This window comes from Pholcus phalangioides, unplaced genomic scaffold, assembly GCF_987345545.1.
Source record: "Pholcus phalangioides strain wild (caught in Gottingen) unplaced genomic scaffold, Ppha-v1.0 ptg000010l_1, whole genome shotgun sequence".
Lineage (NCBI taxonomy): Eukaryota > Metazoa > Arthropoda > Arachnida > Araneae > Pholcidae > Pholcus > Pholcus phalangioides.
The window spans coordinates 43,036,269-43,063,954 of record NW_028301603.1 but is presented as its reverse complement, the minus strand read 5'-3'; the positions used below and the strand labels follow the sequence as shown (position 1 = coordinate 43,063,954).

Genomic DNA, 27,686 nt, shown 5'->3' with positions numbered 1-27,686 from the left:
ATCAAATGTACCAACGTTTTGACGCAAAAATCAATATTCAAGAACTGAGCGAAAAAAAATTGCTGCAGGGCCCATAATTTATTGACCTTTGAGGACCGGTCTCATTCCGCTTCCCATCTCAGAGAGATATTGAAGCATTCCTGAAGGATGGGTGTATCTGGAAAGTTTTATTAAAAACAACGTAACATGACCACCTCAGACGAAGGCAGCAAAATAAAATAATTTACATAAAAATTGATCGTCAACCCTTGAAGTCATATAACAAATAAAATCAAAACAATCAACGCCAATGGGCAATTAAAATTATAAACGGGATTATAAGATAGTGGTGTATAGCCGTCCATCCCATAAGAATCTAGTATAATCTTCAATTGATTGAATGATTGCCTTGACATCCTCCTACCCATTTTATATTACGAATATTTGCCCTTACAATCATTACATTAAGCTACAGGCAAAGGCGGGCTTACACACAAAAAAAAAAATCTTTTGTCGGAGGTGGACATTTACTTCCCTCCCTTATTCAAAGACTCTCTGTGTATCTACTTATGGCTACAGATGACATTGGCGAAGTCAACATATATATCATAGGCTTGCAGGAGAAGAAAAACAAGTCTATTCTTAGAATATGCACTTTTATTACAAATCACCAACAATGATTAAAAAAGCTGATTGATTGAGATGAAAAAATATTACAAGATGATGCTGTCACTACGTGCCTTGCCACTGTTTTGCAGTATGCACAGTTCACACGTTTTCAACCATGGTACATTCCTGTCGCCAGCAAGAGATTCCTCCTGGTGAAATGAACAGAAAGTACTGGCGTGGACTTCGTTGGGTATGAACCTAGGAGATGAGCTTCTGTATTTTGTCTGGAAAAGAAAAAAAGATTGAATGACGCATAGACTGCATAATTGTACACGATATAGTGGGTTTTCTGGCTGTGGGGAAAATTCTTAAAATTATTCGGTGATAAGCTTTTTTTTCAAGTACTAAGCTATAAAATTTATAGCATTGGAACATTTATGCATATCTTGTGAGCCCAAGGGAGGTACACTAAAGAGCAACTGGATTAGAGACAGCTTGCAGTATACAATACACCCACAAAAAGAGGTGCTGTGGGTGGCCTGTGACTGATACAGGCGTAAGCAGCACTCTGGCATTAAATGGAGTGCTAAGCATGGGACAAGTTGGAGTTAGATGCATTATGGGCAAGATGAAGGAACTGAGTGCATTTTGATCATGGTCAGAAGAATGCGTCACTCTACTTCGGAACTCATGCAAGCACTTGGAACTTTTACATACCACTGCGTCAATGATCTATCATGAGTGCATTGAGATTCTAGTAAAAGAATATTTGCCGTGGACAACAGCATGTGAATGATCAATGTCAACTTTGGCTTGCATTGTAAAGGCAGATAGATGCATTAGAGTGCAACAAAAAAAATCACTGCTATTCAATGCTGCTGCACCAAAAACGTGTAAGCAGCCATACCATCCAGAACTATATTTTTGCTAAGAGATACAGGAGCCATCATTCCAAGAGTGTACTTTTGCTGATCGCATGGCACAAGACTCCATGATTTCAATGATTAGTCTGGGCATGGGAACATTGCCACTGGATCCTAGAAAGATGGCAAAAGGCTGCCTGGATGGATGAGTAAAAATTGAAGTTGGTGAATGCCAATGTCAGGGTATGAGTACAGGGCAAGCCTCATTGGAGATCTCATGACAGCAGAAATGGAATTCTCATCTGGGGATTGTTTATATGGACGAAAATGGGACCTCTGGTACACGTGGCATCGTGAAGATCTTCAACGACCATGTGTTCCTGTATCTGCAGCCTCCCATCGATGACCCCTCTTCTTCAACAAGACAATGCCATGTCATCGCTCCCACATCGTATCCGAATGGTTGGAGGAACACTCTACTTTTATCCAGACTTTATCTTGACTTCCTGGCTTCAAGAACATCTGGGACACCACTGACTGAGATGTTCAGATGATGTACCTCCTCCACAAAATATGTGAACTGTAGGAATCATGGATTTGTATGCTGCCCGGACTTCAGGTGCCTTGTTGGGTCCATGCCTACAAGAATCGCCATCAGAGTGAAAGGTGGTGGTACATGATACGAGACAAGTATCTGTAATGTAAATACTCTTCAGCATATATGGGATTTGTGGAAGACAGTGTGGGTGGGGAGGGGGGCATAAAACTTTTCGAAGCTCCACATCCTCCCAATGCCTACACAATTGTAGTGACAGTGCAACGTCATGACTTTCAGAGGACATTGTTTCACTCAATGCTATAATATGGTGGTTCTCAAAACTTTCGTCACTTGCGGCTCCCTTGCCCAATTCATGGTTCATCTGCGGCTCCCAGAATAGTTTAGTACATATATAATTTGCATTCATAAAAAACTCACTTTGAAGCATAAACACAAGAAAAAATATACACAAGAAAATTTTCAGCTCATCGCAATGCTTGTAACATAAGTTGGCAACACCTTCTAAGAACTGTGATGCTCCCTTCGGGAAACACTGCTCTAATCGGACACAGAAAAATTAATTTTTTTTAAATTCAGTACAGAAACGAGGATGCATTCAATTTCAAAAAGAATCTGTAAGTAAATACAGTGATTGCTTGATACATTGTTGTTGGAGATAATACAATACTAATGTACACCAAGCAAGAAAAACTTCTTAAATTAGAAATGTTTCTTGAAAAATGTCACTCATGTTCCTAGTTATTTATGGAGGAGAAGAATCGAGACCTGGGACAAAGACTTCTCTAAAACAACTTAAAACGAGATCCACTATAATGCAGGAATGAAACTTTTCTTACTTCACATTTGGAGCATGAGATATATTGATGTCTTCCAAGTCTATTTCATCCAGAATCCTTACAATGTCCCATAACCTGACGCAGTTATCCAAACCACCTGCAACATCATCGTCATTGAGTAATAAAGGATGCATGAGTAAAAAACACAATTTCTTTTTTTTTCAGATTGGAAAGGAAAATGGTATTTTGACAAACCACTACGAAAGTAAATACCAGATGCAAGGACGGTTCCTTCACGGCTGAAGCACAGGGTATATATAGTGTCTGTATGACCACTCAGCTCGGCCAACAGATGTCCATAAGCAATGTCCCATATGAGTATTTTCTTGTCCGTTCCTGCAAAATACACATAACAATAATAATCAGCTGATTCATAATCACAGATTAAATTTGTTGTCAATAAATGACTATATTTTTAGGGGGGAAAAAATTATGATTGACGAACCTGCTGATGCGAGGAAACGACCGCAAGTTGAAAAGGCCAAATTACACACTGTTCCCTGTAGAGGGAATTGTAACTTATGAGTCAATAAACAACTATTATTAAATTGATTTCATAACGAAAAAATTATAACGTCATTCCACAAATGTATGAAAAACAAGAAACTGAGTTATCAAAATGATTTTTTTTTAAAAACTAACTAAAAGTGACATTTTATAAAAACTATCTTTTCATGCATGTGTTGCATGAAAAGCTTTTAGAAATTTGAAACGAAGCTTCTTATATATATTGAGCCCAGAGCAACATAAAGTGAAAAATTGATGCATTCTCTAAAACTGAATTTCTAGTTGAGCGTGCAGATCCATTTCGACCCTTTAAATACACACACTGTCTTCCAATTCACAAAACACACATGCATCTTTTTTGAAAGTAATAAATGAAATCATCAGCATATTTATAGCACGATAAATGAAATTACATGGCTCTATAAAAAAGTTTTTTGTCTCGTTTAATTGCTTCGCTTACAAGGTATATTGGCAAGAAATTTGAATGATCTCAATTTGACGAATGGGCGATAAATATGGTACCCTAACGTAGAAGAAAAAAAACCAAAAACAGTATAATAGATAAGTACAGATAAAAGAGAGATAAGCGAGCGTAGTTACACAAAGTAGATTTCTCTTTTCACCCTCACCCTACCTGTTCTCTTTTGCTCTAATCTGTATATAGTACAAAGATATATCATATGCGGGGGAATCTCAAATCTATATATATAAAATTGATTTTCTCTGTGTGTGTGTGTGTGTTCTCTATACAAATCTACAATTTTAGATCGATTGTCACCAAATTTTTCATATATACCATATGGGACCCGACTTGAATGATAGGCTACTCTAAAATTTCGTCAGAACAGGGCAAATGGGCAAAAAACTGTCGGGCAACAATAATTTTTGAGCCTCAACAATCACTTTCCGAACATTTACTTTGGTTAGCAATGCGTTTCAGACGTGTATATGCCTTTACAATGGTTTGTCATTTCTTCAACGCTGTCAATAAAATGTATAATAGTTTATGCCTTTATAATGGTTTGCCACATTTTCAATACTCTCACTAATGAGGCTTTTTGAATGACGTCATAATCATCATCAGCATCGCTTCGAGGGCCAGGAAAAGGGTGATCCTCATAGAAATCAGTGTTGAAATTGCTGATTTTACTGTAAAAATGCGGAAATTTGGTGGGGTTTTCCGACAATCAATAATTTTAAAAATTGTATGGAATTCTCGATTTTTGAGATATTGAGTTCGCTTAGAGATATACGAAGCCCAGGAGATTAAATATGAAGTAATTAGCCGGACCTACTTTCGAGTTGGATGTCCATGCAATAACATTGATTTCAACTTTTTATTTATATCTTCTCAGGCATGAAAATTAATGTCTCCGTATTGTCTTTTGATATTCAACTGCATAAATTCATCTGGGTTAGGATGTTTTAAAATTAATTATGGGCCTGTAAAAAGTACATCGAAGAAATTCCACAGCTTTAATTAAGCATTTTTGGAAGCTGAAACAGGGAGATGGATAACTTGAAGTTCAGGGGGGGAATCGAAATACTTACCATATATAATATATTCATTTGTATGTTTCTTTAAATCTAGATTTGTTTATTTATGAGTCACACACAAAGTCACCATATTGGCTAACTTAGACACGGTTTGTATGTCCCTCCAAGAAAGAGGGAGATACCGTGTGATCCAAAAAGCCTTATTAAACAAAACCCGGGCAGCGCAGAGTATTATAGCTAGTAATTTATACAGAAGTAAAATGAACTTTGTAGGGTTACAACAAAGACTCACAGTGATGAGGAGAGAGGAAAGAAAACAAAGAGATCTTGTTTGAGTTTATTCCACAGGCATTTGGACGCAATATTACGTCCCTGATTGGAAAGTGGTTAAACTAGTGTGTAAACTAAAGTGGCTTTGACTATATTTGATAAGCTGTTTTCAAATATAAAAACAGTTTTTACTCTATCAGCTCTACTTTTTGAGATTCAGCGTAGCTTAATTATGCAATATTTGACTAGACAACTCATTGAATAGTGGTCAAGTTTTTTACATAGATTGATTTCTGGTTTTTCCTTCCATCCTCTCTGTATTGAAATCAGCTGATTGTATGAAGCCATATTTGTTGACATACCCTAGTGTTTACACCTAACAACGTGTGTTTCAGCACATGTGGAATATGTTTTGCAGCCTCCTTGACTGCCGCTGTGGTGGTCGAGTGGTCACAGTGACGGACTCGCATCGCGGGGACCCGGGTTCGAGCCCCACCGTCACCACAGTGGTAGTCGGCTGAAGTTGGTTTCCTGTGGTTCCCAACTTCGAGGCGCAAATGCGAGCCAATCTCCCCGTTAAAAAGTCTCGCCACAGAGAGCAACAGTCCTACAAACAGTACAAATATTCAGTCACTACACATCACTCACTTCACTTCTGAGATATAGATGGCAGTACTGAAAAATCATACACAACACTAGATACGCACTCAGACTGTTAGGTACACGCACTTACACTTCCGGCACAACTCACTAGGTAGTAAATTGCCTATGGCAATAGACCTGAGTTGTGCTCGGTTTGAAAAAAAAAAAAGCCTCCTTGACTAAATTCCTTAGAGGAATGTGTACGAGGTACATGCACGGTTTAGCAGTATCTTCCTTGACATGTGGTTCCCAACTTCGAGACACAAATGTGAGAGCCAATCTCCCCGTTAAAAAGTCTCACTGCAGAGAGCAGGCCTACAACGGTATAAAATTCAATCATTACACTTCATACATAGTTAGGAAAAATTGATGGCAGATGGCAGCACTACACATAACAAATATTACATGGAAACAAACTTCACAAAAGGTTCACTACGCGCGCACACATTCCAACATGTACCAATTCGTTAGAAGTTCCACAGAGGAATATGAGTGAGGTGCATGTCTGGTTTAATAGTAGCCTCCTCGACCAAGTTGCTAATACTGTATTTACAATCCTTGTGTTTTGTGTTGATAAAAAATGGTTTCTCAAAAACATACTTGAATTTCAAGATCTTTTGAATTGAAGGCCTTTGCATTAAGCAATCACTAGTAATTGACACACGCACACCATAAAGGCACACGAATTAACAGATTTGTTCAGCAAAAAAGTTTTGGTAGAAAAAAATTGAGATAAAAATTGAAAACCACCTTGTGGCCAGTCATAAATCGAACACAGTTGCCGGTTAGAACATCCCACAGCCTTATAGTTCGATCGCTGGATCCAGTTGCGATGTAGTTACTATTTGGATGGAACTGTAGACACTGGAATTAAAGGGAAAAATATTAACAAGAGTTATAAATACAACTGCAATATATTAAACTCATGCACATCATTGAGGCGCCAGCTAAAAACACAATGCCAGATGTGGATTTATGGCTTCGCTGACTGTGGGCTATTCAAATCCTGCCACCCTTCTCTCTTATGATTGAATGTTCTTGGCCACACAGGTACCATAGTCTGCCACCTTAAGCTATAGCCTACTTAGCCCCTGTAAATACGCCTCTGTACAGCACCTATGACTTATAGAAATCACTTTTATCCTGACAATTTTAATTCTATGAAGCAGCTAATCTTTGCAACTGATAAATGAAGAAAGTAAAATGTTTGAAAATCCAATGAAACCTCAATATAATGATATGCCACACAAATGATAGGATCACAAATATATATATATATATATTGTTGAAGAGGGATTATCATTATATCGAGAGGCAGCAGTTTAACATTATAGATTCTCCAAACAAGACTTGACATTTCTCCAAACAAGACTTGAAAAATATCATTGTAGAGAGATTTATCGTTATGTGGAATATCGATGTAGCAAGGTTTTTACTGTTTACACTTTCAATAGAAAACACTGATATGTACAGACATAGCATGTTCAGTGATGTTACTGGTATGATAAGCTAGTCAAATAACCAAAATTAAAAAAAAAGAGCACAAACTATTGTTTACACATTTTTATAATGATATTTCATTTTCATAATCTTTTTATATGTTAGTGTTTTCCGGTACAAAATAACTTACATCCACATCAGATACATGTCCAGCAAATATCCGCAATGGCTGGTAAGTGTCAGTTGCCCATAACCTTGCCGTTCTGTCATGACCACAAGATGCAAAGTAATATCCGTGTGGACTAAAAATAAAGTTTGAACACTAAAATATTTACATCAGCCTTGGATTTTCCTTCTCTTAAAAAAGAAACTACACAGTAACACTAAAGAAAAAAATACAGTACCGAGAAATAGCTTAACCAAAAAGTTCACCAACTTCAAGGAAAACATGTTAGCAGGGAAAGAGTATCAAAATATTTCTTATCGATTCATACAAACCTGAATTTGACATCCCACACCGGAAAACAATGGCCTTTGAAACACACAACGTTTGTCCACGTATGAAGGCTCCAAAGACGGACTATACAAAATGAAATATAAATTCATCAGCATGTTACAGTACATGGAGTTCGAGTTGCCAGCGAAAACTAATTTGTGAATGAGAATCATCAAATGTCCAAAATTAAATTGGTACAAAATATTTATAACCTACTATATCCTATGAGAAAATGCATTTAGCTTTTTTTGTCTATAGTATATAAGAGCAGTAGTGTTAAAATTTACCAGTAGAATCTTCCGAGCACGACAACAGCAAGGACTTATCTGGACTGAAGCTTGTGGAATATACAGGACCATTATGACCTATCAGCGTTCGCATATCAGTGGCATTTTTATCGTCCATCATCCTGTACAGGACATCATCTATAATTTCAAACATAATTTCCAGAAAGGGTCAGCCATCTTTCTAATATCAGAAAATAATTTGGATGACAAAAAAAAACCTCTTTTTTCCACGGGAAATATAGTAAAGAATAGATGCAACAGACAGGCATGGTAACCAAAGAAAATGAGTCCTAGCCATTTTTGATCATCAGAAACAAAAATGTGTAGCACAAATGGTTTAGTCCTTGAAGTGATCTATATGTGTATCCAGTCCCTTTTTCCCAATCAACCTCCAGTTGTACAACACCCCCGTTGAGAAACATTGGGGGATCTTGGGCACACATAAGTCTATGAGCACCTACACTTTGCCTCATTTGCAAAGCATTTCCACAATGGTTGTAGTCTAGCGAACTTGGAGAGATAATACTGGGTTTTCAGCAAAATCTGTCTGACCAAAACTTCGAATGGAAAAGAAATACAAGTCAAAACCTTGGCCAATGTTTGTTTGATGTGCTGATGTAAGTGGTCCAACAGGCCTCAAATCCATTTTTACCATCACTAACATGTGATGCATGGCTGTGTATAGTAGTTGTATTGGATTAGCTCCATGTGACAAGAGGAAAAAAAAGCAAAATTTGAGAAAAAAACTATTTGTACAATAATATAGAGATATAGTTTTTTTTTTGGTCAAATTTTGAAATAAAAAAGATTACAACATTGTAATACATAATGATTACCACATAAATAGGATTTGTGGACATAATTATCATGAAAAAATATGCCAAATGGCGTGAGTCCAAGTCATGCGGACTCTAGTCAGGGATGTTTAGCCACTTTGCAAACTGGCTAGCCAAAGCTCAAAATTTGTAGGGTCAATTTACTATGAAATTGGACAATTCGTGAGGTGGCCGATTTCAGGCTTTGGCAGTAACATATACATGTTAATTTTATTGTTTGTAATGCATTCAGGGTTTTTTTTTATTAAACTATTTATTAGTGTCATTATTTATGCATTTTCCCTCTTTTTGCATGTTTGCGTGTGTAATTAATTTATCGTTTTTACTGATACCACCTACTTTTTTCCCTTCCATTTTCACTGATTGTTTGTATTGTGCACCCAGTGAAGTTAGAGCCCACTGGCTTTTTACAGGCTTGTAAGTTAAATAAATAAATTTTTACCACCAGGGCATAGTAAAGCTGAAGGCAAGTAGGTGAAAGGTGTGCTGGATATCAATCGAGATTACTTCCAGAGCTGATAAACGAGATGTGAAATTTGCTTGTATAACTTTTCATTTCAGACGACACTAAATGGGCAAGAATATCCTACAATGCCAACCAAACCCACCTGCTTCCTTGTCAATTTGCTCCAAATCTTCAGCAGGTTTCATCGCTTTCAATTTGTTCATGTTCAAGCTCCAGACTCTGATCAGCGAATCAGAGAACCCAGCACTCAAAAGTCCAGAGTCCTCAGAAATTTCTGCACACGTTACACTGCAAATAAATAGTCAATGTTTTTGTGAACATTGGTAGGCAACTCGTCTCAAAAGGCAATGTTGAATGGAACATTTCAAATTAATATCAACAAAAATTAAAAGTTAGGAAGAGGGGGGGGGGGGGAAACTTGACTTACCCTTGATGAGAATTCAGAAATGTGTAGAAGCATATTGAAGGTAGACTCTCTGGTCCAAGCCTCATTCTCTTTGTAGCCTCTCTCATCGCATTTATTTTGTCAAGTTTATCTGCATCTCGCCTTAAAATAAATAAATCATTACATGGATCTATATTTTAATACTTCTTTCGTTAATCAATGAAAAATATCTAACTCAACTGTGCGAGATTTCTTGACACACGTTTTTTTTTTTCAGAGAAAAATTATTTAAGAAAAATTTTTCTTTTCAGGACTTACTCGCCCCTCTTTTATTGTAACTAGCTATAATACCTGGCGCTGCCAGGGTTTTCTTTAATGAGGCTTTTTGGATCACGTGATATCTCCCTCTTTCTTTGTGTCTCTAAGTCAACCAATATGGCAACTCATGAAATAAACAAATCTAGATTTAAAGAAACATAGAAATGAATATATATATTTTTCCTTTTTTAAGGGGTGGTAATTATGTATTTCGGTCCTCTCCCAAACTTCAAGTTATCCATCAGCCTGTTTCAGCTTTCAAAAATGCTTAATTAAAGCTGTGAAATTTTTTCGATGTACTTTTTAAGGGCCCATAATTAATTTTAAAACATCCTGAACTATATGAATTTATGCAGTTGAATATCAAAAGACAATACGGAGACATTAATTTTCATGCCCGACCCCAAAGCAGAATGTTTAGCATTGTTCTGCGACGAGCCCTCAGCTGACTGGAAATGTTCTGCAGTTAAAATCCCCATACATGTAATAGTGTGTTTTTGCACTTTTTCTTAAAATTCTTCCAAATTGTTCTGCAGTAGCGCTAATTGTTCTGCAACGTACGTCACCGATTTTGGTACATTCTGCTTTAGGGATGCCTGAGAAGATATAAATAAAAAGTTTAAATCAGTGTTATTGCATGGATATCCAACTCAAGAGTAGGTGCGGCTAATTACTTCATATTTATTTTCCTGGGCTTTGTATATCTCTAAACGAACTCAATATTTCAAAAATTGAGTATTCTCTACAATTTTTTAAATTATTGTGACAGAAAACCCCACCAAATTTCTGCATTTCTACAGTAAAATCGGCAATTTTAACACTGATTTCTATGAGGATCACCCTTTTCCTGACCCTCAAAGCAATGCTGATGATGATTATGACGTATATTCAAAAAGCCTCATTACTGAGAGTATTGAAAATGTGGCAAACAATTATAAAGGCATATACACGTCTGAAACGCATTGCTAGGGAACCACGGTAACCAAAGTAAACGTTCGGAAAGTGATTGTTGAGGCTCAAAAACCATTGTTGCCCGACAATTTTTTGCCCATTTGGGGCATTTGCCCTGCTCTGACAAAATTTTAGAGTAGCCTATCGTTCAGTCTGGTCCCATTTGGTATATATACAAAATTTGGTGACGATCGATCTAAAACTGTAGATTTGTGCAATCCATAACAGTGGGCAACTCTGCAAATACAGTCGAATTCCGTTTTAATGAATACCATTATAGCAAAAATCTCATTTTAACAAACACTTTTCTAATCCCCCAGATAAGTTTACATAGGAACAATGCAAAAAACCTGGAATTCCTCTATAACAAAGTTTTGTTATAACAAATTGATTACACTAGTCTCTTGAAGTTTGTTATAATGGGATTCAACTGTATAACAATATCTAACTGGCCTAAATTTATATTGATGTTTGGGTACTCAACTTTCAGCCAACTTTCATAACAAAATAATTTTACTGTATATCTCGGGAAATGTAAGTTGCTGGTACCTATGTATAGATTTCATAGAGCCAAATCCAACCTATTGGTTAGAGCATGTTTTCAACTTTTTGGACAGAATCACCAGAATAGTACAGTAACAAAATAATTTTGTGACTAGAAATCTCAAGAAGTATGTAAAAGCCAATGTTGTTTTCATATGGATGAGAGATAAATCAAATGGTACCTTAGGCAGGGCATGACAAATCGAGAAAAAATCTAGGCACCAACCTAATGTTTTAGGAGCCAAGTGTGTTTTTATTTTTTTTGCCCGAGCTAGTAACCACACGTAGAAAATTTTAGGGCACTAATATCAATTTTGTAGTTGGCATGGGGAGCTGGTACCTGAGATTTACATACATGTGGTATCACAAAGTTTGACATCATCAGTTTTGATTATTTCCCCTAGCAAACACAGGTCATGGTACACTATAATGATATGAGAAATATGTATTCATGTTTTAACTTGTGACAGTGCTGATGATGCATACAAGCACACACAGGTTTCACTGATTTTTTTTTAAATATTAATGCACTGATTATAATTTAAAACGAACTAATGTTTCCACAGTACAGAAAAAAAATATAAGGAGTAAATCATACAGTTCTGGAAGAGGTATCCTGTTGTTTGGAGGAGCATTCGGATCATTCCTTGCTTTCTTTGACAGGATAGGATCCTTTTTCGGTTTCTTTTTCTGAAACATAAAAGACCTGTCCTAGTATTCCACCTAATTTTGGATTATTTCGAATAAAGAAACTTTTCATCGAAAAGTGAAGGTCACAACATTTTATAAATTTTTAGACGATACAGTGCAGAACTTTCTAATTATATACAAGTATATACATATACTGTTTTAAAAAACCATTGAAGGTAAGATGAAATAAAACCTCGCTAACTTGACATCCGATTAAGTCAACATGTTTTTTTTATTCCTCTTAGGGTGTTGAGTTATCAAAGTTCTACTAAACAAAAAATAAAATACCTTTGGCTTGTCATCTCCCTCACCACATTCATCCTCTTCATCCAATGGAATTTGAATTTCGGGTTCCTTCAGCAAACCATAATATACTTTCGATTTGTTTGCTGGAAACGGAAACCACATGAATCAATTCATAAGTTGAAATCATGTTTAAATATGGATGATATGTAAGCCTTCAACACCCAATAAATGTTTAAATAATATTATATTTGTGTGAGATGAAAATTACACAAACGAAAATTGTGAGACTGAATGCTAATGGACTTACACAATGAAGAAACATGCATAAATGGTATTATTTTTATGAATATTGATTTTTTTTCATTCATGGTTGGACGCAACTGACACATTTTCTGGTTCAAGTAAATTATCTGGATTACTGTGAATTTTTAAACAAAATAAAAAGAAATCACAATTTAAGTAAGCATAGTGAAAGCATTTTGACTGATTCAAGACATACCTTGTCGAGCAGCTTCACCAACTAAACCACCAGCGGTGTTATCAATCTGCTGCTTCGTCCGTGATATTCCTTCATAAACTTTTGAACGAAAATAGATGTAAAACATTTAATATACATAAGTTTACTCCATATATAAATAAATATATATGTATGAACATTTGCACAGCCCTCCAGACAGTATTATTTTTAAAATTTAACTGGCTGTTATTCCATTCTGAAAGAAACAGGCGCATAATAATAGATTAACATCTGTATGTATACAACTTGCATTTTGCTGGATAGAGAAATCACTAATTCAAGATATCAAGGTTTTCAAGAAAAAAAAAATACATTGAGATATGTATGGAAAATCAAACTGAATTAATGCTCAAAGGGCCGATAAAACATTTTTTTTTCTCAAAATAAACACATGCTCGATTTTATATGTTCAGGAAGTATCATTTTAAGGCCCATTATACATATAATACAAACATAATATTGATTTAAAAAAACATAATTTGACCAGAAATTTTTTTTTCACCAACACAAAAAAACTTTGAATATGAATCTTAACGATATCATTCACAAGGAATCGTCAATGAATATTCAGATATACAGTGACTCACCATCCAGGTATAAGTGTTCTTGAATTATGTTCTGAAGAACAGTATTCTTCTTGTCTTGAAGGAATCGTTTCAAGTAGTTATATGTATCCCTTGACATTCGGACAGTGAACTGGCCAGATCTAGAATGATAACACAAGAGAAATGGATATGAAAAACAGAATTTAAATCGATCGTTTTAGGCTTTCGATAAAATATATGCAGCTTCTCTCCAGGCTGTCTGGCCAAGGTCAGAGAAATTTACTTTGCGTTTTTGCTCACATCTGTTGTAGGCATCTTCAGATGTTTGATAACATGTGCAGGTCTCTGCAACAAGCGGCAAAAAACTATGTAACCTGATTGTGTCATGTTGTTCCTCATATTCTTGGATCATGGCCTAAAAGCCTAGACGCTGCATGTGTTTCATTTAGTTCAATAATTGTGATGTAATCTCATGTATTGTTTTGTAACAGAGGTTTGATTAAGAAACATTATCATTTCTTTACCACAATTATTAATCTACTCTACACGTAGTCATTCAATGCCTATTGAATAAAGAGCATAACCAATGGTTCAAATTTCAGATATTGGGGGCATGTCTACAATACTTTTCAAACATCTATGTAAGCATCCAGCACAAAATGCACAACTAATGATTCTGTGAAGGAGTAATAATCCTTTGCCCGACACATTCATAGAAGGACCCAACATTAAAAGCAAATAAACAGGGAAAAGCCACAAATTCTAATATTTTTTGATACACAATGGGTGCCATCTCCAGAGGATAAATATAACTACCATCAAGGTGATCAGAGATGCCACTTGGGTTACTTAATGAACCTTGCTTACAAAAAAAAAACCACTTCAGTTCCAGTCAGATGCTATGGTGGAATTTTAACAGCAATTTTTTTCTTTAGGCATTACAAAAACATGTTTTACAAACATAAGAAATTCCACCAAATTGAAGCACATTTGTGTCTTATATAATGCCACAAAAAATATCGGTAACATAATTTGTTAAGGACCCCCTCAAGTTAACAGAGCCATGAGGAAAAGAAGAGAGATCATTCTATTGGTCTAAAACATTCTGGGGAAAAAGTCTGTCCCCTTTCAGAAGCGCCACTTTTCTAGAACTACGAGCAATGATTGAGTTTGCTGAAATTTTCTATTTCCAGAACGTTCGACAAGTCGATAAAAAGTGATGTGATCACAAGAGTAGAGTGCGTTGTTGGACTTTATCCTCGATGAGAATAATTGTAAATAGCTGTTTTTGGTGAATAAATCTGTGACTTCCTCAAAATTGTTTCATCCATTGATCATTTCAAGACATTATCCAGAAGAATAATAATATTCACAAAGCCCCTTGTTATTTTATGCCTATATAGATCAGGATACCAATTTTTAGTTTATACCTGAAGCTGTCCATGAACTCGTTCCCTTTCATGTGGTCCTTCTTCGTCAGGAATGACAACCTCTTGATATCGTCTAGATAATATTCCTCTTGCTCTCGACCAAATTTATCCATGAATTTAATCGCTGGGAATAATAATAACAATGATGCCTGACATATATGACACAATGAACATGGCATGATAAAAATACAAAAATTAAATTTAAAATAAAAATGTATCGAAATACAGTGAAACCTGTAAGACACCGTATGAGATGGAAACCTGTATTAAACAGAACAGAGAGTGTCTTAGAAAATTAATGCTTTCCCAACATTGGGAAACTTTTTTAAGATGGAGAATGTCAAACGTGAAAACGGAGGGTGTATTTAGTCTATTTTCTTTTGAAAAAACCTGCTGAAACGGAAAGAATTTTTGGCCAAGTGCAAGTTTTTGTCCTTTAAATGGGAAAAAATAAAGTCGTACTGATCCTTCCCTTTCATTAGAGAACTCTTTTACTTCTTGGGAAAACAATGAATGCTTACTATTGTACCTGAACTAGTTCTGGAAGTAAGGTTTGGATGGAAAGCAGATTTACTATTCAAAATTGAATAAGAGATCAGTTAGCATTTCATTTATGATGAAAATGATAACTTTTCTTAGAAAACACTCTGTTTTTTTAGAAAAAGGTTGATAATTTCAATTTAAACTAGTTTGGGAGAGGAATAAAAGAGGGAGACTGAATTATTATTCACAATTTAAACGATACAATGTTTTAACATTTTATTCAGTGTAGAGAGAGCCACCAGCCGCAAAAAACAGGTCTTAAATTTGAACACAAAAATGCAGGTCATAGAGGCAAAGTAAAATTAATCAAAAATTAAGTGTTACAGAGCGATGTAGAATCTTTCTTCTAGAAAAATGTTATTGTTTGTTGATCTCAATGTGACTATTTTTCAGAAGGTGCACAATTTCTCAATTTTTTATTTCAAATATTAAAAATGTTTTACTTTTGACAACAGTAAGTTTTCATTTTATCAAGATTAAGAAAAATGTTTTATATTGAATTTCAACAATTAGAAAATTAAATATGAAATTTCAAAAGTATAGTAATTTGAAACAACATGAGAAAATTCAAAATAACAATTTGCATGTCTCTTTTCTAATACGGGATATTCTAATATAATATAATTAGGGATATTCTAAAAATGTAAAAGTTTTGCAAAGCAATAGGAGTAAATCGCTACATGTATTTTTGTGTTCACTTTTATAACAAGGAGATTTGCCTAAAGTGGAAAATAATTTCAGTCTTTTGATATTCTGTTTTATACAGGTTTCACTGTATTGTAAGTCTCATAAATATAGAGGCCGAGTATTTTTCAAAATAAAATATGAAAGAAAGTGACAATCAAAGAAGTTTTAAAACCACAATTATAAAACTAATTGAGATATGTCCATGTAACAGTTTTCACATGTACAGTCAATCCCTGTTTTAACGAATATTGTTATAGTGAAAAATCTTGTTTTAAAGAAACCCTTTTACTCCTGCAGATAAGTTTACATAGGAATGGTGTAAAAATCTGGAATTCCTTTATAATGAAGTGATTTCCCAGTCTCTTGGAGTTCATTATAATGGGATTCTGCTGTCTCTAAAACAAAAATCTAACTTTACTTTTAACTAAAAAACTTAACGTTAACCAGTCATCTGGCCAATTAATTTCTTCTTTTCCCCCCTTTTTAAAAGTTTGAAACTAATAAAATACATATTTTCATAAATACATTGAAACTGTCTTCATTACGTCCTTAACTGCGTTTTTAAATCACCAACAAAAAAAAAAAAAGATTAAAATAATTACTAATTAGTTTCAGAAATATAAGTAATTAGATTTAAAAAATGGCGCAATGGCATATGCTGTTGTAACCAGATGATTGATTAACCATTTAGTTTTAAAAAATGCTATATAACTTTCAATTTTCTTGTCAGGAAGACATGAAAATACAGTCTTACAACAAATGGAATATTTCTTCACAAATTTTCAGGGAAATGTATGGGTTTATTTACGAAGCGTAAAGAAGAAACAGAGAGAACTTGTCAAATCAAACAAAGTTAGTTTGAAGTTGACCCAGAACATTCACATAATTGACGGTCTATGGTGCAGGAGTGTGTTTTAGCTAGATCTATAATTGTGTTAAAACTTTTTTGATAGCTGCTTTTGTTCATATTTATTTTAAAAAATACTCAGTAACCATGAGACCATGACCACGTAATCATGATTTGAAAGAGTGGTTCACATTAATATGACATGTAATATTAAAATGAAATTGTTGCACATAAATAAAGGACAAAGAAGTATTACCTTGCTCTTCATGAGTGTTGTACACCAATTCTAGATACATGTGCACAAAGACGGGATAAAGAATCATCGCCAACTCATGCTGATTACGAAAAGAAAAGAATATGAGTGTCAGATTTTGTGGGCTCACACTGCTGGTCATTTAATTCTAAATAATTAATAAGAGTAAGGTTTTCTATTTGTAAACGAAGAATGATGCTTTAATATTAAATATAAAGGAAAAACATGAACACACACATGCACAAGTTAAATTAATCGATGCTGCAAGAAATTTCAAGCCATCTCTTTTATAGCCGTGAATAGTCGATTTTTTTTATCTATTGTATCATTATATGCAATATAACTTATATTGAAGGACCCCGCTTTCTATCTCAGAGATATATCGAAGCGCCCCTGAAAGCATATAATACACAGCAAAACCTGATAATTCAACCCTTGTTAATCCAAAACTCAGTTAACCAGCACCAGTTTTAAACATTAACAAGTGATGTTTCCGCAGTTATCAATGCCCCCCCCCCCCCAGATTATGGCATCCACAATCATGCTCTTTTAAGAAATAATTAAATTCTGATTGACTTTAACATTTGCTGCTTAACTACATGTAGCCACTTAACTGTGTACACTTGTAGTCTGCAGCATCAGATGACAGTACACATAACAAGCATTACACAGAAACAAACTTCACAGAAGATTTACTATGTACACACACACATTCCAACATGTAACAATTCGTTAGAAGTTCCGCAGAGGAATATGGACTAGGTGCATGTCTGATTTAAGTAGTAGTAGTCTGCAACATCACATTTCATGGGTAGACATAGTAGTACCCTTGTATTTAAGCCAGGTGGTCATGATTCAATCAGCAGTCATAATAGTATATTTATTCAGCAATAAACAGAAACTATAGTAGAGAACAGAGCCAATTGGAACCCATCCAGATTGATAAACATTTAAATGACCAGGGGGTTCAGGATTTAAATACTTAATAATGGTGAGTATCCCCTACATGTCAGTCCAGAGTTTCAGACCTAATGGTTTTAATTCAACAATGCTGAGAGTTGAAAGTGTGAGGAGCCTATCTTTCTTGAATGTAATACATGTTCCGATTGGATGATGAAGTCCATGCATGGGCAGAGCCACCTTACTGCAAGAGCACAGCAAGACATGGTACCCAGGGGATCACTATTGCATGGAAAGTTCCAATATTACATTTAATCACAATTAATGTTGATAATACCAGCTTGTCCATGAGCAAGGCACCCAAGTGGTGTGGTGGTAAAAAGCTCGTCTACCACCATGAAGGTTGTCATCATGGTCCCAGGTTCACTTATGGGAACAAATATAGATATTTTCTCTGACGAGCTTGAGGCAACCACCTCAAGCTGATGGTGTCTTCATTTCCAACCCAATATCCCATTAATGACAGTAAACCACCCCATTAATGACAGTAAATTGCAACATAGCGATATGGCCAGAGTTAATATTTGATGAAGTAGCTTGTCGATTATATCCAAGCACACAGAGCTCCAAGCCTTTCATCCTATCCTATTCTTTTTAAGCAGTTTTGACTAAGCGGGAATTCGGGTTAAAAGACTTTAAGGGCATTGAACATAAAATTGGTATATTTGTGATTGAAGTGGTAAATCAATCGTCTATCAAGTGGAATGATCAAAAAAACATTTCCAAAAAAAGAAAATTATCGAAATGATTCTTACACGGTAGGTGTCGAGAGCCATCTCTACGCATTTTTTCAAACTGCAATACGTTTCCTCATAGATGTCTGGATCACCATCACTGTTGATATATAAAAGAAACAAACGTATTATTAGAGCTCTTCCAAACATTTAAGGTCATGAAACTTGAACAGAACTTCCAAACTAGAACTTTGACGACGGACTCGCCTCTTATAGGTCGAAAGCACACTCGTGACATCAGTACTGCTCTGTGTTGATTCACCGATTTTCTCACCGTCTAGTACTTTTGTTTCCTTGCGTAATACTGCCTCAGTCTCCTAAAAGATGGTACAATGACATTAAAAATGTGTGTACATCAATGAACGCCACAATTTCATTCAATAATACAACTGTGAACTTTCGTTCAAAAAAGTCTGACTAACCAAACGCTACAATTAAATTATTTCATACAAAAAAGCGCACTATAAATTTACTTCAGAGGACAGTGGAAAATTCCAGCACAGGATGGAAGAGGAAGCAAATACAGTCTGAGGGCATTCGCAATCTCCTTACCAGTTTTCAGTGATAACACAGTTGCAGTGCTAATTCTCGCATCAGAACAAAATGTAAATTGTATGTGTTAAATAAAACCCTCCTTAAGTTTTCGCTAGTACTTAAGTTTTCTATATGCCTTATATAATTCCAAATCTAGCATTCAGCAACTTGTTCGGATGTTATGCGAACATTTATGTGTGGTTCGCTATACACACATTACTGATGTAAATGATGATTTGCCAGCAATGAACGAATGCCTGCACAATCATCATTGTGCGGGTGTTCGAAGAAGATGCAAATGCAGGAAACGTTTTAAAATCATGGATGAATTTCATACATGAAATTTGCCATTGCTAGAACTGTGGAAGCTATATAGATGAGAATCTAATATTGGAAGAACTTTGGTTACTAATTTTGGCCCCAATGTGCGCTACATCCATTTCTAGGGAGCCAGCCGAAAAGGCTATGAAAGATATTAACTTAGCAACACAGGTGGATGTTAGAAGGGTTCAATGAAGTGGACAGTGTTCAATGAGAAATTGTAGAATTAAATTAACAGCAATTCAGAAATTGAAAGGGGAGGGATTAATAGAACCGGCTGCTTCTGAAACCAAAGCGATACAGCATGATGATTAAGAACTTGGACGGCAAGTTCATTATGAGCAAACATAGCTTGAAAGTTTCAGTAATGGATCGTTTCCCTGACATAGACCCATCTATGATAAGTTTTTCACATGAGAGAAATTGCATGAGGAAGCCTTGTTATCATTTGTTTTCTTTCTTCCAAACCGAGCACGGTCAAGGCTTCATAGACTTTTAGAGCCAATTTCAGCCATTTCCTCCGTCAAGGTGAAGGAACATACAAATTAAATGAAATGAAGAAGAAACAGCTATCAGACATTATAACGGTCTTTCAGATAACATAGATGAGGATTACTGGATGTCCCTTCCTACTTTTGCCGCAAAAGCAGATATAAATGAGATGTCTAAAAAAGCAGAAGTTTGTGTTATTTGCAGTCACCCCCCCCCCTCCACCTAACCAGATCATGGCCCACAGCTGTCTTAATTAAGGGATTTTAACAAGTGATCGAAGAACACCTGGGCCATGCTGGAAGGTGTGTGTGTATGTGTCGTGAACCTAACGTGAAGTCTGTGTAATGCTTGTTATGTGCAGTGCTGCCGTCTGCCATCAATTTTTCTAACTGTGAGTGAATGTAATGATTGGATAATTGTACTGTTGTGGGCCTGTGGCGAGCCTTTTCATTGGGGAGACAACTTCAGCTGACCACCACTTTGGTGCAGGTGGGGTTCGAACCTGGGTCCTGCAATACAAGTCTGTCACTGTGACCATTCGACCACAACAGCGGCTAGAACATAACCCTCGTGAATACCAAGAGACAACCATAGATCGATACCAAACATTGCAGAAATTATCTTTCATCTTCAAATCAAAATCTAGAAATCACAAATGTCACAAAACATGTAATGATCACATTCTGCACTTAATTTTTAAAAAAATGCCACGAACCTGTAAATTGTTCTTCTTCAGAAACTGCAGAACAGCAGAAAGCGTGCTTTTATCCAGTCCATTAGCCCCACCATTACAAGACGCAGTGTCCTTCTGATCCACTTTCGGTGTTACAATCGACGACGGCGCATCAGCAGCGGTGGTAACAGGCGGAGCAGGAGGTTGCTGGAGGGGAAGTGAGGCGACAGCAGGAGCCATGACCACAGAGGCTGCGGCTGCTGCAGCAGCAACGATCTCGTGTTCCGTTCTTATTTCATTAACAGACTTCAATTGTTCTGTGACTGGTGTTGAAATAACCGATGGTAGACTCACTGCCGCTGTAGGTACAGGAATTACTTCATCCATATTCCTATGACAACCACACAAAAACACGTACATTAATATTAAAATTGTGCAATAAATACAATATTCAAAAGATAGTCGTATATTGATGATGCATATCAACAATGTAAATATCAAAGTAATCTTAAAAAAGGAAATCAAAACATTTATATATAAAACATTATTCAATCAAAGTATAGGTTTTCAATCTTTTTCAGCTGCGACTCAAAATCAGCAATGTGATCAATTCTGCGACCCTTGGATCAATCTGGTTTTCGAAAGTAGTGAAACCAGTGCTCTAATAAATTCATTTACCGCAGGACTGAGAGTGGATTAGTATCAACCATTTGCACTGATGACAAACACGATGTGTTGCAAACAAAAGGCTAAGGTTCTCCTGAATCGGAACACTGATATGGTATACTGTAGGCTCTTTCGAAAGCTGCTATAATGAACAAGCTTTTGGTAAATTTGACCGATTGTAACTAGCTAGAAGGGTGTTTGCGGAATTTTCAGCTAAAAATTTTGGCGACAATTTGATTTTGAACTTCGCCAGTCTTTCAGTGCTTGTAGCTCACTGGTGAATCTAGATATTTCGGTGAAATTGGTGACATCTTATACAATTTCTTTCTTCTCTTTCCAAATATGTCCTTAGTTTGTGTGTAGATCGTCCAGAAACTTCATAAATTCTAGTTTTTTCAGACTCTGCACATTTTTTCCCATAATTGATTATCAGTCAACTCAAAAATGTATCGAGACAGGACAGGGTTGGTAGGGAGTTTCATGTTAAACTTTGACTTGTCTGTATATATATGGCCCCCTTTCGTTTAGCAAAAACATGTCACATCACGCTGTAAAATGATATCAATCTCTGGTCCCCCATGCAATTCTCACAGCGTTCATCAATAACGAATTATGGTTTGAGAAGACACATTATCCAGTCCCTGAGTACAGTTATATAGCAGTTTCCCGGTTAATTCCCAATTTTCAGTACCCTTTTGTCGCCAAGTTTTGGATCAGGATAAAATAGCGATATGTTGCCACCATTCTCTCAGGCACAACTGACGGCAATGTTATTAAACCCTTGTTTACTCGCCGCAAATTTCAGTTAACTCGTCACTATGAAAAAGTTTAAGAGAGTGGAACAGATTAATTTTACGGCTCCCTTTAAAAAAAAAAGAACTTGTTAAAAGCATTGCCATATGCTTAAAAGTCACCATAGAAGCCTTATGTACCAAAACAAAACAGTTCAAAGCACGACAGTTATGCTGGGAAAGTCCATTTGCTGACCAAAGTTTTTGATACGTTATAGGGGACTGTTCGAGCTAGACCTGATTTTTGCATGGGGTTTCACTAATTTAGGGTTCCAAACAGGGTTTAAGCTATGGTCACATTTTTCGCAAAATGCGAAAGAAAATCGTAGAATGTGAAAAAAGTAGTAGTAGTAGAAAGTGGAAAATTTTCTTTTGCAAAAATGCGTACAGGAGGTACGCAACGAGTAGACATCCAATCATCAACATTAGCATTGCAGCATTTTGCTCAAGCTTTTCCCCCATTTTCGCTTTTTTGCGAAAGGAATTTTTTATCCAGCTTAAAAACCCTGGTTCCACATTTAAACAAAATATCTTTGTTGAAAAACCAGACGTTTTCCAAAGCCGAGGTTTTCTAATGTATGCTTTTCCCTACCCGCGGCCCTCTCAAGAGTGGGATTAGTCTAAATTAAAAATTACTAAATAAGTAACCACATCCAAAAATAAGTCTCGCTAATTATAACTAATTAGAAGCAAGATAAATGCACAAACACGTGCTAAACAAAATGCTGATGTATGATATTTTCATTTGTATTTTTATGTATGCTTTATTTCTGATTTTTAAATGACAATGAAAATGCTTATGTCTCAAAAACGTGATTTTGGACTTATCATGTTCTGACCCAACAACCACAGAATTATGCCACGGATCACTTCAGTAATTTGGGAATGTTCCACGGGCAACTTGAGTGACGCAGAACCGCACTGGGGTGCCACTTAAGTGCTTTAAAACTGTGCCCCAAGTCACTCAAGAGATCTCTAAGATGTGCCACGGATCGTTTAAGTGTTCTGGAACTGTGTCGCGGATTACTTAAGTGATCTTTGAAAGTGCCACGGGCCCACTTCAGTGATCTGAAAATGTGCCACAGGCCACTTGAATGCTCTGGAATTGTGCCACAGATCATTTAAGCGATCTGTAAATGTGCCGCCTAGTTCATTTTTACAAAACCGGGTTTGATGGGGCAAGCCGCATCAGATAACCTTCCGGGCCATATTTGTCCGAAGGGTCAAGGGTTTACCATGTATGCTAAATCTTTGATTAAACGGTAATACTTGAACGGACCTTGGTACAGGTGCTGTATAATCCAGACCGCCAAATCCAATATAATCCAGATCGCCAGGTACCTAGAGCTTCTGGGTGGTCCCACAATCAAAGCAGCTAGCTCAGGAAGGCTTGGGGCTTCTTTCACCCCCAATCATTCGTGGGTGGGGAGGCTCCTCAACGAGCAAAAGTATGACATAAAATTTCAACGAGAAATCATAGGAATACAAACAAACGTGATAGTATTCACAGGACGAGCTCTCTAATAATTTTGTATTCAAAGGTTAAAAACAAACAAGAAAAATACAATTTTGTCGGTTTCATTATCCAAGACTATTGGGTGCTGAGACTTTTCTCCTGCGCTCCGGAAATTGGACTCGGAATCACTAATACTGTTCAGTCACTGATCTATAAGTAAAGTGACCATACGTCCCGTATTTCCCGGGACAGTCCCGGTTTTTCCCGTTTTTTACACGAAGTTTACTTGAATTTTTATTTTTTATTCAAGTCAAAGAATGAAATTATTTTCCCACTCATAAACTATATTATGATAATTACAATTATAAATAAGAATATTAATCTCTCGCATTTGTCTTGGTGAACGTTTTATTTCGTGGAATTCATTTAAATCCACTGCAATTCGCAGTAATGCTTTATTTCACGCCATTTTATTTTTACGTAATTTCTCAATATTTGGCAACCTTGTTTACTTTTGGCGTCATTTTTGGCAATAATTGGTGATGTCCCGTATTTTCCCGTATTTCTTTCGAGGAAATATGGTCAGCCTAATTATGACAATTACGATAACAAATAACAATGTTCATCTCGCATATTTGTAAGGTTTTCATTTTAATTCACTGCAATGTCAAGTGGAGATTCATTTCCCGTGATTGGCGAATTTTTTGTGATTTTCACATGAAATGGTGACTTTACTCACTTTTGGCATTATTTTTGGCGATAATTGGCAATGTCCCGTATTTCGAAGACGAATTTCCCGTATTTTTCTCGAATAAATATGGTACTTATTTCAGTAAAACCATTCAGTAAAACTATCTGCTGCCATCTGTTCTAAAAATTTAAGACGAATCATCCGGTGACGAAAATCACTAAGTTTCGGATTTTTATGACCTGAAAATCAAAAATATGCAAGAATTTATGACCTTTAAAAGCATAGAAATATGACCTAATAATTTTTTTCATTATTCTATTTTTTTTTCTTTTTCAGTTATTACTTCTTATGTTAAAAAATAAATAATATACTCTTCAGTTTTTCAGTTTACCTTTTTAACTGAAATTTTCTTTAGTATACCTAATTTAGGGTTACCAACCATCTTCAAAGCAGTGTCGTCTTAACATATGGGCCCACTCGGGCACAGCCCGGGGGGCCTCACAAAAATTAGAAATAACTGAAATATCCGAGAATTTTCCAGGTAGGACCTAAGAAAAACTAATTGGCCCGGGGGCCCATGATGTTCTTAAGACGGCCCTGCCTCAAGAAGGACAAGTTCTTCTTTTTGGTGTCATTTCAAGCGTCCTCCTACGTTTTAGAAAATTCGTCCTTCTGTCCTCCTTTTCAGGTTTTCGGAATCATTCCCCCCCCCCCTTCATTTTGAAACATGTATCTCTCCATTGGTATGCGTGTTTGCGTGTGTTTTTTCCCACATATTATTACACACTTTCACCAACGCCCTCGAAATTCTTCATATGAATCCAAGCAGAGCAGATGCTATATGGCATGGCCCAGCTTGACCCAGGATAACATGAAAAAGACACTCCGATAAACAGCGCTGGAAGAAGAAAATCGCAATATCCATTTTTGAGAATACATACCATTGTTTGTTCGCCAACGGCAGATGCCGTGTACTGAAGTGGGGAGGTGGGGGTTACCTATTGCATTCAGAAATAAAGAAAGTAGTATGCAAACAACACTCAAAGCTGATTCCTCTGGAGAAAAAAAAAACCACTTCCAAAAGATTTAAAAAAAAAATCTTCTGGAGATATATAGAGAGAAAAACCCCTCCTTGCTCCAGGCAAAGTCAAATGTGGAGACGTTCCAAGTTCCAGACTACTCCAGTAGCACACCGATATAGAACGACAGAGAAATTTCTATACCGTTCGACGTCTTTACCGATATAGTTCGTCGTAGAAATGCATACATTTGTCGACGTAGTTCGACGTAGAGAAATTTGGATTATTTCAAAAGGGACTAATTACCATACAGACATATATATTCTCCTTGGAAACAAAATACTGTAAAAATCAGAGTAAAACTACTTTAGAGAAAAAAGAAGATATTTTGGCGTTTATTGAGTGAGTTTTTTTTACTATTTCATTTGATATCGGACACTTAAAAATTGCCGAACTCTTTCTGACGTTCGATATTCATTCGACGTTACGGCGTCGGACCAGTATCGATACGATATCCTAACGATATCGTTGTGATATCGCATCTTTTTATGCATAATATAGCAACCCAAAATGAATCACAAATGATTGATAATAATTAACATAAAATTTGTTATTACTTCGATCACAACACAAGGCAAGATTCGTTTAAATACAAAGAAACGAAGCCCCACGGTAACCAATAATTTGAGGCTACAGAGCTTTACTAATTTGTTTGCGGTCACTGCATTCTAGTTTGAAAGGCCTGGACAAGCTATCGTTCTTGTTTCCGGGTCTGGACTGCTAATTTCATTCTCACGCCCAAACGGCCAATTTCGTGCTCGCAGGCCTCAGCTACAAGTTTCAGCCTCAGGCTTAGACGGCCACTTTTGATCTGAATCTTTGAAGGGTTGGGATTACATTTCAGTACTTATATTGCGACATTTGGCCCCCGCGACTAAGTCCGAATTTCCTATAATGATTCATTCTTGTTCTCTGTCTCTCTTCCAACATTCAAATTTATTGCTCTACTAGCTGAAACCCGGCGACTAATTCCCGCCTCGTAAAAAATGTATATACGTATAGCTTATTAATTATTTCTCAATCAAAAAAATTTCTGCATCAAGTAAAAAAAATATTTTTATTTTCAAATATTTGAATTAAAAACTTCAGGCAATCGCTTGTGGATGCGCAATATTTTTTGTTTTCCCATCTGGTGTGTAGATGTACAAATTTTCGGGATTACCAACACGCGAACAGGTGACGAAAAGCTGTCCGTGAGAAATTCAGGGCTCAAGTAGGTTGATACCTGCCACTGCTAACGACTGGCCTTGCGCTTTGTTGATTGTAATGGCAAAAGCTAAACGAACCGGGAACTGTAATCGCTTGAAAGTGAATGACATTTCTTCAGTGATGATTGGGATACGTGAAATGAAGACGTCTTCTCCTTTGGCACATCCAATTACAATCGTTGCTTCGATGATGTAATTGTGCTGTGCAATTTCTTCACGCAGAGTCTGGTGCCATTGCAGTCTCGGTGTCTCCAAATTTCTTGAAAGCATTATAGGTGCTCCGACTTTGAGGGTCAAGTTGTATGGTGGCACACCCGGAATATCCAAAGAGTTCAGAAATTCCGCAGGATACATAACTGTCTGCGCTGTGTCTGTGACAGTGCCAACCAATTTGTAAGATGTGGAGTCTCCCGGAACAATTTTTTGAATTTTTTCGTTGATCTTGTTCACACTGTCATTTTTCGGTGCCTGAATGTCTCTCTCACAAAACCACACATGGTTTCAGTGCTTTTGTTGAATGTTTGGGAAGAGTTTGTCTGCAAGTTCTTGAACCGAATTTAATAACTGGCAAAATCCATTTGGGAACGTAATCAGTCCAGTGCTCGGGTCTCTACGGGAATTCTTCCATTTCCAAGTTTGATCAACTGATGTAAAAATGATATCAGTGCTGAGTAATTTTTCAGTTGAACTCGCATGTTGGTGGATAATGATAACTTTTTAACTTCGTGCCAGAGCGTTGATGATTTGAGGCAAGCATTGAGTTCATCAGCTGGCGTTGAACATTTTTATTCCCAGTTTTGTCGTTGTAGTTGCTGTTCTCTGTTGTTAGCGACGTCATA

The 27,686-nt window shown here is 36.3% G+C and overlaps 1 protein-coding gene across 1 annotated transcript; it reads right to left on the bottom strand.

The window, feature by feature from the left end:
• Nucleotides 1-620: 620 nt before the first annotated feature.
• Taf5 (TATA-box binding protein associated factor 5) lies at nt 621-24,000 on the bottom strand. Its single transcript, XM_089238462.1, has 20 exons — nt 23,693-24,000; nt 20,999-21,347; nt 19,144-19,253; nt 18,958-19,036; nt 17,246-17,324; nt 14,913-15,036; nt 13,525-13,643; nt 12,920-12,997; nt 12,463-12,563; nt 12,083-12,174; nt 9,715-9,834; nt 9,430-9,575; nt 7,986-8,123; nt 7,701-7,782; nt 7,393-7,504; nt 6,513-6,626; nt 3,292-3,346; nt 3,060-3,182; nt 2,847-2,943; nt 621-872 (listed from the first exon to the last, which is right to left on the bottom strand). The coding sequence occupies exons 2-20, from the start codon at nt 21,341-21,343 to the stop codon at nt 758-760; spliced, it is 2,229 nt and encodes a 742-aa protein (XP_089094588.1). The 5' UTR covers nt 21,344-21,347; nt 23,693-24,000; the 3' UTR covers nt 621-757.
• Between the last annotated feature and the right edge of the window lie 3,686 nt (nt 24,001-27,686).

Excerpts from the sequence above, each read along its gene's own strand:
- Taf5 (XM_089238462.1), bottom strand. The coding sequence starts at position 21,343 with ATGGATGAAGTAATTCCTGTACCTACAGCGGCAGTGAGTCTACCATCG. Across the intron at positions 3,183-3,291 it reads TCGTTTCCTCGCATCAGCAG|GAACGGACAAGAAAATACTC; the intron begins GTTCGTCAATCA and ends TGTATTTTGCAG. Across the intron at positions 2,944-3,059 it reads AGGAACCGTCCTTGCATCTG|GTGGTTTGGATAACTGCGTC; the intron begins GTATTTACTTTC and ends ATGATGTTGCAG.